The sequence below is a fragment of the Martes martes genome (genome assembly GCF_963455335.1).
Source record: "Martes martes genome assembly, chromosome: 3".
Lineage (NCBI taxonomy): Eukaryota > Metazoa > Chordata > Mammalia > Carnivora > Mustelidae > Martes > Martes martes.
In genome coordinates this window covers 81,642,839-81,655,803 of record NC_137890.1, presented here as the reverse complement: position 1 = coordinate 81,655,803, position 12,965 = coordinate 81,642,839, and the positions used below count along the sequence as shown (strand labels likewise).

Here is a 12,965-nt window from a genome sequence, read left to right as displayed (position 1 = left end):
TAACAACTGAAACTAGAATATCTGGAAGAAAACATAGGAGAAAATGTTAATGAATTTGGGTTCAACAGAGGTTTTTTAAATTAAAGAAAAAACTATAAAAAAATGGATGAGGGGCGCTTGGGTGGTTCAGGCATTAGGTGGCTGCCTTTGGCTCAGGTAATGGTCTCAGGGTCCTGGGATCAAGCCCCGCATTGGGCTCCCTGCTCTGCATTGGAGGGAGTCTGCTTCTCTGTCCCACTCCCCCTGCTGATGCTTGTTCTTACTCTCTCTCTCTCTCTCAAATAAATAAATAAAATCTTTTTAAAAATTGATAAATTGGGGGCGCCTGGGTGGCTCAGTGGGTTGGGCCTTCACTTTCGGCTCAGGTCATGATCCTAGAGTCTTGGGATCGAGCCCCGCATCGTGCTCTCTGCTCAGTGGGGAGTCTGCTTCCCCCTCCCCCTCTGCCTGCATCTCTGCCTACTTGTGTTCTCTCTCTCTCTCTGTCAAATAAATAAATAAATCTTTTTAAAAAATTGATGAATTGGACTTCATTAATTCCAAAAACTTTTGCTCTTTAAAAGACACCATTAAGCAAATGAATGCACCAGCCACATTTGTGAGAAAATATTCATCAAACATATCTGACAAAGTCATCTAAAATATATAAAGCAATCTTACAATTCAGTAATAAGAAAACCCAATAAAATAATGAGCAGATTTGAAAAGACACTTCACCAAAGAAGTTATACAGAAAAGATGCTCAAAATCATCAGTCACATGAGAATATGAAATTGGAGGCACAGTGAGATACTTTCACATAGCCACTAGAATGGCATAAAAGGGACTGACAGTACTACATGTGGTGAGGATGTGGAACAATGGTTACTCTTATGCACTGCTGGTAGAAGTGCAAAATGGCACAACCATTTTAGAAACTTTTTGACAGTTTCTTTAAAAATATACACCTACCATTTGATTCAGCCAAATGAAATGAAGGTGTATGTTCAAAGATTTCTGCATGAGTACTCATTGTGGCTTTTATCTGTAGTAGCCAGAAGTTGGAAACAACCATTAGGAGATAAATAAGCAAACTGTGATGTAGCCCTATGATGGATAGATGCAACCTCATGTATCAGGACAGTTATGCTGAGAAGAAGAAGTTAAACAAAGAAGAATAGAAATTGTATGATTCCATTGATACAAAATACATGTAAACCAATATAAAGTTATTGAAATAAATAGTGGTTGCCTGGTAACTGGGAGGGGAGGAATGAGATGGATTACAAAAGGTCACAGGAATATCTTGAGAGTGTTGGTTATGTTCATTCTCTTCACTATGATAATGGCTTCATGATGTATACTTATGTCACAACTCACCAAATTATGTACTTTATTTTTTTAAAGATTTTATTTATTTATTTGACAGAGAGACAGAGGACAAGTAGGCAGAGCAGCAGGCAGAGGAAGAGGGAGCAGCAGGCAGAGGAAGAGGGAGAAGCAGGCTCTCTGCTGAGCAAGGAGCCCAATGTGGGGCTTGACCTAAGACCCCAGGATCATGACCTGAACCAAAGGCAGCTGCTTAACCAACTGAGCTACCTAGGTGCCCCTTATTATTATTATTATTTTAAACATTTTATTTTTAATTTTTTTCAAGATTTTATTTATTTATTTGACAGAGAGAGATCACAAGTAGGCAGAGAGGCAGACAGAGAGGAGGAAGCAGGCTCCCTGCTGGGCAGAGAGCCCGATGCAGGGCTCGATCCCAGGACCCTGGGATCATGACCTGAGCCGAAGGCAGAGGCTTTAACCCAACTGAGCCACCCAGGTGCCCCGCCCCTTATTATTTTTTTAATTAAACTCTACCCGCAGTGTAGGGCTCCAACTCACAACCCTGAGATCTGGAATCACATGCTGTACTGACTGAGCCAACTAGGTGCCCCTCAAATTATGCACTTAAAATATGCAGTTTATTGCACATCAATTATACCTAAGAAAATCTATTCTGAAATTTTTAATTAACTCTAGCCAAACTGCCCTCTTTGTAGGTTATGTCAATTCACACTCCCATCGGTAGCATGTGAGAGTCTTACTCTGTCCATCTTTAACCCAGTTTATCATTCAAATGTTTGATCTTTGCAAATTGGGCAGGTGAGAAATGCATTAATGATATTTTAATTTTCATTTCTTTGTGAATGAAGATAGCATGTTTTCATATTCTTAAGAACTCTAGGTATCTTCTATGTGTTATCCATTAATGTTTTTTTACCTTTATTATTGTGATGTTAGTCATTTTTTTCTTTTCTCTTCCCATCTTTTCTTTTAACAGATTTTATTTATTTGACAGAGAGAGAGAGAGAGCGCACAAGCAGGGGGAGTGGCAGGCAGAGGGAGAAGGAGAATGAGAGGGAGAAGCAGGCTTCCCTGCAGAGCAGGGAGCCTGATGTATGGCTCCATCCCAGAACCCTGGGATCATGACCTTAGCCAAAGGCAGTCGCTTAACCAACTGAGCCTCCCAGGCGCCCTAGTCATTTTCTTATTTATTCCAGGAAAAATACGTATGGGAAATTAGCTGTTTTTACTTTGAGCTGCACAAATTTGTATCCCAGTTTGCTATTTGTATTTTGATGTCATTCATCATCTTTTTGTCATGCAGATTTCTTAATTCAGGCAAAATTTTTGATCTTTGGGTTTCTTGTTTTTGTTTTATATTGTTTGATTTTATTATCATTTTTAGATATCTTTCCTATTCAGAGGCTCTGCTTCCTAAAGGTTTTTTCTAATTTTTTAAAATAGCTTTATGGTTTCTTTTTTACATTTAATTTTTCATCCAATTGGAATCTATCCTGGTATAAGATAGGAAGTATGGAACTACCTTTATTCTTTTCCAGATAGCTAGCTACCCACTTTCCCCAACTCCGGTTATTGGATAATTCTTTTTCCTCCCATTGACTTAAAATGTCATCTTTGTCATCTACTAAATTCCAACGTGTTTTAGGATCTACTGCTGGACCATCTATTCTGTTCCATTGATGTGTCTAATTATTGCAATTTTATAAAATACTTTAATATCTAATAGGTCTAGTCTATCACTATTACTTTCTTTTTCTGTTTGCTTATCTAATTAAGAGAAACTTACCCAGAAAAACATTGGTTTTAAATATTATTTTCAAATATGTGTTTTGTAATATGTTCTGCAGTGTAATTATTTAAATGTATACTGGAAATGACTGAGTTGGGAAAGAACTACTCTTTTTTAAAAATAGCTGATTTTTAAAAATAGTAATAAAATAAAATACCTGATTTACATTGGTAAAATTATAGGCTAATTATTTTTTTTAATTTTTTTGAAGATTTTATTTATTTATTTGACAGACAGAAATCACAAGTAGGCAGAGAGAGAGGGAAGCAGACTCCCTGCTGAGCAGAGAGCCTGATGCGGGGCTCGATCCCAGGACCCTGAGATCATGACCTGAGCTGAAAGGCAGAGGCTTTAACCCACTGAGCTACACAGGCGCCCCTAATTATTTTTTTTAAAGATTTTACTTTTAAGCTGTCTATACTCCCAACATAGGGCTCAGATTTATAACTCTGTGATCAAGAGTCACATACTCTACCCACTGAGCCAGCCAGGTGCTGTCAGGCTACTTACTTCCAAAATATCTCAAAGACTTGTAATTCATATAAAACTGGATTTTATTTACTTGCAACTTTTTAAGATAAAGCTTTTGAAATTTTTTATCAGTTGTCTCATTTCCTTAATATTGCTGTAAAGCAGAATAAAAGACTAGAATAATTTATTTCAAATTATCAGCTTATTTTAGGGCTAATTTACACACTATGATACTGCTGATTATAAAATTTTGGACAAGACACTTCTGTGGTCCTGCATTTCCTCTTGTATCAAATGAGGGGTATTAGAAGTTTCAACATGCTAAGAACAAAGAGAAACTAAGAACTTTGATGTGTTTATTACTGCTGTTCTCTCCAAATCTCAGATTTGTATCTATATAACAAGGGCATTGCATTTAAATTATCTCGTATATCTCCAGTTTTTCAATGCTCTAGGATAAGCAGTTTCTTGTCTACTCCGAAGTCAATTCTAGGAAGTATGTTTGATTGTTCATTTTATTTTGTGTTTTCCCTTACATTATATTTTTCCCTCTTGGACAGCCTCTTTTAACATTCTTTGAATGGAATGAAGAACTGCAACAACCACATTTGACTAACAGAACGTTTAGATCATATCACCTGGAAGATTCTGAAGATTCTGAAGATTTTGAAGATAGTTCCCAACTATCAGAAAAACCTTTAACACTCAATTTTGAATGTGAAGATGTGGAAAAGCCATTGGGTTTAAGTCAGATGGATTCATTTAAACAACCACTATGTAGAGATGCCCCTTTCCCAAAACTGGTTAGTTCCAGCATTTCTGCTGCCCATGGTTCAGCCCTTTTGGGAGATGAGCCCTTTGAAAGTGCTTGTTTCCTCCATCGTCCCCACTTACATCCTAAGACATTTGCTAGGAGTCTCAAAGAGTTTGGTCCATCTGAGAATGACCAAGACCTTCAAGCTGACCATTTGGGTGACATTACCCCTGCGTCATATACCCCTTACAGACTGCCTCCCCCACGTCTTAAATCCTTTGCTTTTTGTGCTCGTGAAGGTGTCTCACTTAACTCCAATGAGGTTAATCTACCTGAAAATTACCAAGGCCATAAGACCGACAATTCTGCTAACATTTTCTCTGAGCTGGACTCTCCTCCGCAGCCGAATATTCATTTGCCTCCTTGTAGACTTAATTCTGCTGGTCCACCCAGAGGGTTTGCAGTTCATTCCCTTCCTTGTTCTCCTCTTTATTTTCAAAATTCTGCAGTTCCTTTCAGCGCCAGTTACAAGCCACCAGCAGATCTGTTTGCTAACACTGAATTGGAGGCTTCTTTCTGTACAGCTCTTTCTGCCGGAACTTCATTATCTGCTTCAAGTAATGGAAGTTTTTCTGAAACAGAAAATAATGGAACACCAAAATTTCTGGCAAATTATTTTCTTCAAGAAGTGACAATATCTGAAAAAAAAAAAAAAGAAGAAAAAAAAAGAAGTGACAATATCTGATATAACAGGAAGTGATTTTACTGCAAGCTTCCAGGCACAAAAAGATGAACAGAGCTGGATGAATATTGTGCCTTGGACTGAACTCTTCAGTCTACAAACTGAGGTATTAGTCTTATTTACCCTTAGGTCTATGGTTAATTAGCTTCATAGTTCAGAAGAGAGCTACTCAAAGTAGCTGCTCGTTGAAATACTTACCAGTGCATTAGTGAGGAAAGTGACTGGTGGAAGAATGTAAATCAACACACTGCTTCCTTCATTGAGAAAATCTTGCTTTAAAAAAGTCATTGAACAATATAGTGTGCTTGATGATGGTATTTATCTATTTTTAATTGTAGGCCAGAATGTCATGCAAGTGAATGTTAATATTCCTCAGCTGAAAATTAGCATCCCTGAGTGGGTCATGGGGTAACACCTTGATTTGCTGGGTTCTAGAACAGATAGATGAATTACAATCATGTAAACTTCCCTTGTAAAGTAAAGAACAAGTGTTGTTAAGTATACTCTGATTATTTTCACATATGGTCTTGGGAATATTACTCAACATGTTAGACTGTGTTAGAGCTTATCATTCCATTTGTGAAGCTAGTAAACACTCAATAAATATAGTTCCTGCACTGGTACTAAGACCCAGTCACACATGTATAACTATGTGTTTTAATGTAGTTTAGTGAAGTAGAAAAGTAAGTTGATTTAGTGTGAGACTAAATTTGAGACTTAGTCCTACTTCTTTGTGATTTAAGGCAAGTCAAATAACCTCTCTGAGTTTCTTCACCCATATACTGGGGGTAATAATGGTGTCTGCCTCTTAGAGTGGCTTTAAGGTTTAAATGAGATAGTAACAGCTGTCAGCTTTTTTTTTTTTTTTAACCTGAAAGAATGTACATGAAAACAGTGTTGGAAACAGTATAGCAGATACTGCCATTTATGGGCCCTGGAGCCAGACTGTCGGGGCTTAAATTGTGCTTCTGCTGCTTATTAGCTGTGTGACTTTGAACAAGTTGCTTAACTTCTCTGTGCCTCAGTATTCTCATCTGAAAAGTAGTTTTCATCGGCAAAAGGTATAATAATAACCTCCACACGAGTGGCTAAACAGATGAAAAAAAAAAACAACTGGCACGTAGAACTAGTTCATCACTAGTTAGCATATATCATTGCTGTTATTTTTTCAAATTATTGCTGTCGAGTCTGTGCATCTACCTGTGACCTCACCCTCCTTTCTGCTCCCTGTATTAGTGCCCCTGAGACCTGGAGTTGATCTACTTCAAGTTCAAGATCCCCATGTTCAGGTTTACAACTACCTCATAATATGTAAGAAACATCAGCCCTAAAAGTTAGCTGAGGTGGGCGGAGGACAGTGAGAATAAGTAAGATAGTTTTAAAGTGCATATTCACCATAACAATTTTATATTTAGTTAAAAAAAAAAGTCACTTTCACATTTCAGACATCATAAAGGCACATTTTTAATGTTGATCAAAAGGAATCATGCTACTTAAAAGTTTGAGAAACATCACAATTACATTTTCAGTGTATTTTTTCTGAAATGCCTGTAGCTTCTGGCACTGCCCCAAACTGCCTCTTCTGCTGAGGTGCTTGCTCAGCACATCTTCTTTCAGCAATCATGTCACCTTCAATGAAGTCTCACTTTCCCTACAGTCTTTCATTTGCATTTACATATGTCAGCCAAATCCTGTCCTTTTGCACGTGGCATTTTAATTAAAGTTTCCTTACCATGAAAAAGAAAAGGTTGAGAAACATCAGTTCAAAGCATTACTAGAAGAAAAAAATGCATAACACCATTTTTTAAAATCCTTACACATGAGCCGCTTTCCATACTTTTTTTAAAAAGATTTTTATTTATTTATTTGACAGAGAGAGAGAGAGATCACAAGTAGGTAGAGAGACAGGCAGAGAGAGAGGGTAAGCAGGCTCCCCGCCAAGCAGAGAGCCCAATGTGGGACTCGATCCCAGGACCCTGAGATCATGACCTGAGTCGAAGGCAGAGGCTTAACCCATGAGCCACCAAGGCGCCCCGCTTTCCAGATTTTTTTTTAATTTTTTTATTTTTATTTTTATTTTTATTTTTATTTATTTTTTTTTCCACTTTCCAGATTTTTTATAAGTGCCACCTGGTACATAACATCCATAGTATTTTTGAGATTCCCAACAATACTGTGTCACTAGTATATGAAGAATTTCAATTTTAAGAATAATAAAAATAGTAATTAAAAATTTTTGATAATAAAAATTTTAGAAATGTCTTAAACTGAATTGAAATAATTGGAAACATATTGTTTATTATATTACATTCTTATGTATGTGAATCAATTTTAATACTGTGGCTTAAATTTATTTTTTATTTCATAGGATGGCTTCTGGAAACTTACACCAGAACTGGGATTTATATTAAACCTTAATACAATTATTTTAAACAGCTTTCTTGAACAAAAAGGCATTTGCTCTCTGGGTAAGTCACCATTTTTCTATTAATTAAATGGCATGCTCTTAATTGTTTAAATTTTGTTGTAAACTCGTGTACTACTATGATAATTATGTAAGTTACATATGAGTGGAATTATGTTTGTTAACCATCAATGAAAACAGAGGACTAGTTTCTAGTCATATCTTCACCACTGATTAGGCTTTGCCTGATTAATTAGCATAAGTAGCAGTAACTTCTGTTTTAAAAAATACAAAATTTCAGTAGCTTAATATAAAGATTATTTTTTTGCCCAAATCACAGTCAAATAGTGGTCAGCAGGAAATTCCACTCCAAGCTGTCGTTTAGAGAGCCAGGCTCCTTCCATATTGTGGCTCTAACATTATCAAAAGTGTCTTTAAAATTACTCTGGTGAAAAGAAAAGAAGAAAATTGCTCTGGCATCACCTACCTGGTAGATAGGAGAAAGAGAAAATGTGGCAGGATCGAGTCACAGAACTCCACCCAGATACAAGAAGGCTGGGAAATGTACTTTAGCTTTGTGTTAAGGAAAAGAAAACAGCTTGTGTGAGCATTTAGCCAGTCTCTGCCAGAGCAAGTTCAACCTCTGTGGACCTGTTTCTTGTCATGATAATGAAGGGGATAGATGAGCAATTGGTTTAAAGATCAAATGCTAGCTCTAAGTTAAGAGATTTTTTAAATAAAATAAACATTATTAAACAACTAGTCAATATTCATTGAACAGCAAGGTCTAACTACCCTGACATTTCTGAGGAAATTGACATTTCTGAGGAAATGTCAGGGTTTTCATGCTCAGGCTTATTCCATGGTAAGCAGATCTTTGTCTATTTGACCTGCACTACTCTAAAAAGAAATGATGAATATCTGCATAAGGAGAATTCTAGTTCCTGGAATGATAAAGGGGATTGTATCAGACTAACTCTCCTTCCAAAAACACTTTTTAAACCCAGACAAAATATTTTAAAACCACTCTTTTAAGGCCTAGAATACAATAAAAAACAGGCAGAAACCAAAGGGTACAAAATCCCTGAAAAAAGGAAGAAAATGTGGTGAGCTCCACATTTATCCAGCTGTTGTTTTGCCCAAAAGTACTTCTCAGTTCATGAGGCACAGGAGAGGTTGAACTGAAACAGAAAGTCTTAATGGGATCATGCTATTGGGGTCAGAGTTCAAGGCTGCCAGAGTGGCTGGAAATTAAGGGTGAAAATCCTAGAAAGGAGTGAGCCATGGAGCAGGGACCTCTGAAATCTGCATACAAATTCCCTCACATCTTGGTTCTCCCTAACCCATATATACACAAAGGGTGTGACTTTAAAGAATCTAGAAAAAAGCAACAACTAGAAAGGAACGTGTAGAGCAGAGATTTCAGCTGCTGCCAAGTGTTGGAGAGACAGAGTTTGGCATTTGAATTATAGCAAATTAGAATTTATAAAAATCTCAAGTTTTCCACTAAAACCCAAACAGTATCAAAAGGACCATAAATCATGATCAAAGACTTCCACAGGATGAAGGAGAAATACAAAATAGGCCCACCCTAACAAAACCTAAAACAAAGCTTTCAAAGGATATACCAAAACAAAACTCAACACTTTTTAGAATAAGATAGCATAATCCAGAGTCTCCACAATTTTCAAGGTACAATCTAGAATGAAAATTTAATAATATACAAAGAAGCAAGAAAATATGACTTAAAATCTAGGGGAAATGGCCAAAAGATGCTGACCTACAGATGCCCCTTATGTTGAAATTAGCAGACAGGATTTAAAACTGCTATTTAAAAATACAGTAAAGGATTTATCAGAAAAGAAAGAACAGAAGGGGTGAACAAATGGGAGGAGCTCAGCAAATAGATGGAAACTGTAAGAATCAAATGAAAACCCTAGAACTGGAAATTACAATATCTTCAATGGAAGGGTCATTGGATGGGCTTAGTAGCAGAATGTACAAAACAAAACAAAAAGAAATCATGTAACTTAAATTATAATAATATAAAGTGGTAATAAAAATTATCCAAACTGAAGCATAGAAAAAAAATAGAATGAAAAACTAAGAGAATCCAGGACATGTGGAGTGATACCAAAAGGTTCACATTTGTATAATTGGGATCCCAGGAGGAATGAGAGTAGATAGAAAAATGTTTGAATAAATAATAACTGAATTTTTTCTAAAATTGTTGAAAGACATCAACGTCTAGATCTGAGACACTCAGCAGAACTTCAGGCAGGATAAATGCAATTAGAACCACATTTAAGTAAACCAGAATCAAACTGCTGAAAATCACAGATAAATCTTAAAGCAAACAGAAAACAAGGACACATTAGAGTCAAGAGAACATGTATAAGAATTTTAAATTATCCCACATCAGAAATAATAGAAGCTAGGGGTACCCAGGTGGCTCAGTTAGTTAAGCGGCTACCTTCAGCTCAGGTCATGATCTCAGTTTCCTGGGATAGAGTCCCATGTTCAGCTCTCTGCTCAGCGAGGAGCCTGCTTCTTCCTCTCCCTCTGCCTGCTGCTCCACCTGCTTGTGCCCTCTCTCTCTCTCAAATAAATAATAAAATCTTAAAAAAAAAAAAAAGGGAAGAAAGAATGGAAGCTAAAAGATAATAGAATAATATATTTAAAGTGATGAAAGAAAAAAGCCTAAGAACTAAGAACTCTTTATTCAGCAGAAAAGAGCCTTTAAAAATAAAGGAGAGGGGTACCTGGGTGGCTCAGTCAGTTAAGCATCTGCCTTCAGCTCAGGTGATGATCCTGGAGTCCTAGGATCATGACCTGAGCCGAAGACAGATGCTTAACCAACTGAGCCACCCAGGCACCCCAAATGAGAGAATTCGTAAAAGATCAAAATAAATGGAGAAAATTTTTAAGGTAATGGGTTTAGAAAACTAAAAATGTGAAGATGTTGGTTCTCCCCAATTGATCTATAGATTCAGTGTTGTGAATACATGCCCACAAATTTGATAATCTAGATAAAATGGACTAATTCCTTCAAAGACAGTATCTGCCAAAACTCACAAAAGAAGAAATGGAAAACATGAATAGACCTGTATCTATTAAAGAAATTGAATCAATAATTAATAACCTTCCAAAACATAAAACACCAGGCCCAGTGAGTTCACTGGTGAATTCTACCAAACATTTAAGGAAGGAATTATACCAAATCTCTACAATGTCTTTCAGAAGTAGAGAAGCAGAGAGAATAATTCCTAACTCATTCTATAAAGGCAATATTACCCTAATACCAAAACCAGACAAAGTCATTACAAGAGAAGAAAACTACAAACCATTATCCCTCATAACATAGATGTAAAAATCCTCAACAAAATATTAGGAAGTTGAATCCAAAAAAGTATAAAAAGACCAATACACCATGACCAAGTGGGATTTATCACAGGTATACAAGTCTGGTTCAACATTAGGAAATCAATTAATGTGATCCATTACGTCAACAACTAAAAATGAAAAATCACATGATCATATCAATAAATTAGGAAAAAAGCATTTGAGAAGATCCAACACTCATTCATGCTAAAAACTCTCAGTAAACAATGAATAGAGGAGAATCTCTTCAACTTAATGAAGACTATTTAAAAAAGAAAAAACTATAGCTAATATTACACTTACTGGTGAGAAACTAGAAGCTTTTACATGAAGATCAGGTACAAGGCAAAGATTGCCCCACTCTCCACTCCTTTTTAATATAGTACTGGGAGTCCTTGCTAGTGCAGTAAGGCAAGAAAAGGAAGTAAAAGATATATAGACCAGGAAGGAAGAAATTAAAATTTTCTTTGTTTAGAGATGATATATTTGTCTATGTTGAAAATTCAAAAGAATCAACAAAAAACCCTTGAAACTTAACTGAAATTAAAATAAAAACTTTAAAAAGGTTTTAATAAGATTTGCAGATGAAGTAAAAGAAAAAATTCTTGAAGCTAATGAACAATTATACCAAGGTTACAGGACACAGGTTAATATAAAAAAGCCAATTGCTTTCCTATATTCCAACAAAGAACAAATGGAATTTGAAATTAAAAACACAATATCCTTTATATTAGCACTCTCAAAAATGAAACACGTAGGTATAAATGTAACAAAATATGTATAAGAGCCATATGAAGAAAACAATAAATCTGATCAAAGAAGAGCTAAATAAATGGATTGATGTTCCACATGCATAAATAGGAAAACTCAGTATTGTCAAGATTGACCTACAGATTCAATGGAATACCAATCAAAATTCCAGCAAGTTATTTTATAGATATGGACAAACTGATTCCCAAATTTATATGGAGAGGTAAACGACCTCAACTAGCCAAAACAATATCGAAGAAGAAAGTTGGAGGACTGATGCTATGCAACTTCAAGACTGTTTTTTTTAAAGATTTTATTTATTTATTTATTTATTTGAGAATGAGAGAGAGAGAGCTTGAGAGGAGAGAGGTCAGCAGGAGAAGCAGACTTCCTGTCAAGCAGGGAGCCCGATGTGGGACTCGATCCCAGGACTCCAGGATCATGACCTGAGCCGAAGGCAGTCGCTTGACCAACTGAGCCACACGGGTGCCCACAACTTCAAGACTTACTATAAAGTTATAGTAATCAAGACAGTGTGGTATTGATAACAATATAGACAAATAGGTCAAAGGAACAGAAGAGCCCAGAAGGAGATTCACTGCAATCCCAGGGGACATTTTTATACAAAGAGACAAACTGATTTTAGAATTTATATGAAAATGCAAAAACCCTTAGAATAATCAAGATAATCTCGTGGTAGAAGAAGACAGTAGAAGTGCACAAATGTAAGACTAGCCAGTATGATATTGACATAAAAATAGATAAGTAGACTAATGGAACACAATAGAAAGTCCAGATAGAGACCTGCATATTTAGTCCATTGATTTTCTTCAAAGAAACCAATGAAATTAATGGAAAAGGAAGACTTTTCAAAACTGATCTTAGAAAAATTGGATTTTCAAATGGAAGGGAAAGAACCTCAACCCTTCCTTCATGCCATACTCAAAAATTAATTTGAGGGGCACCTGGGTGGCTCATTTAGTTAAGCATCTGCCTTCAGCTCAGGTCATGATCCCAGGGTCCTGGGATCAAGCACCGAGTCAGGCTCCCTGCTCAGCGAGGAGTCTGCTTTTCCTTCTCCCTCTGTCTGCTGCTCCCCCCGCTTGTTCTCTCTCTCTCCCTCTCTCTCTCTCTCTCTCTGTGTCAAATAAATAAATAAAATATTTTTAAAAAATTAATTTGAGATGGAACATAGACCTAAATGTAGAACTATAATACTCCTAGAGGATATAAGAAAACTGGAAAATTCACAAATATGTGGAGGTTAAACAACATGTTACTAAACAAAGAAGAAATCAAAAGAGAAATTAAAAAATACTTGAGTGAATGAAAATGGAAATAT

General features: G+C 36.2%; 1 protein-coding gene across 1 annotated transcript in view; it reads left to right on the top strand.

Moving 5' to 3' along the window:
• PARP4 (poly(ADP-ribose) polymerase family member 4) overlaps nucleotides 1-12,965 on the top strand; it is a 134,610-nt gene that overhangs the window by 105,398 nt on the left and 16,247 nt on the right. The window contains 3 exon segments of the mRNA XM_080798293.1: nucleotides 4,153-5,045; nucleotides 5,047-5,194; nucleotides 7,457-7,556. Coding sequence (XP_080654419.1) covers nucleotides 4,153-5,045; nucleotides 5,047-5,194; nucleotides 7,457-7,556 — 1,141 coding nt within the window.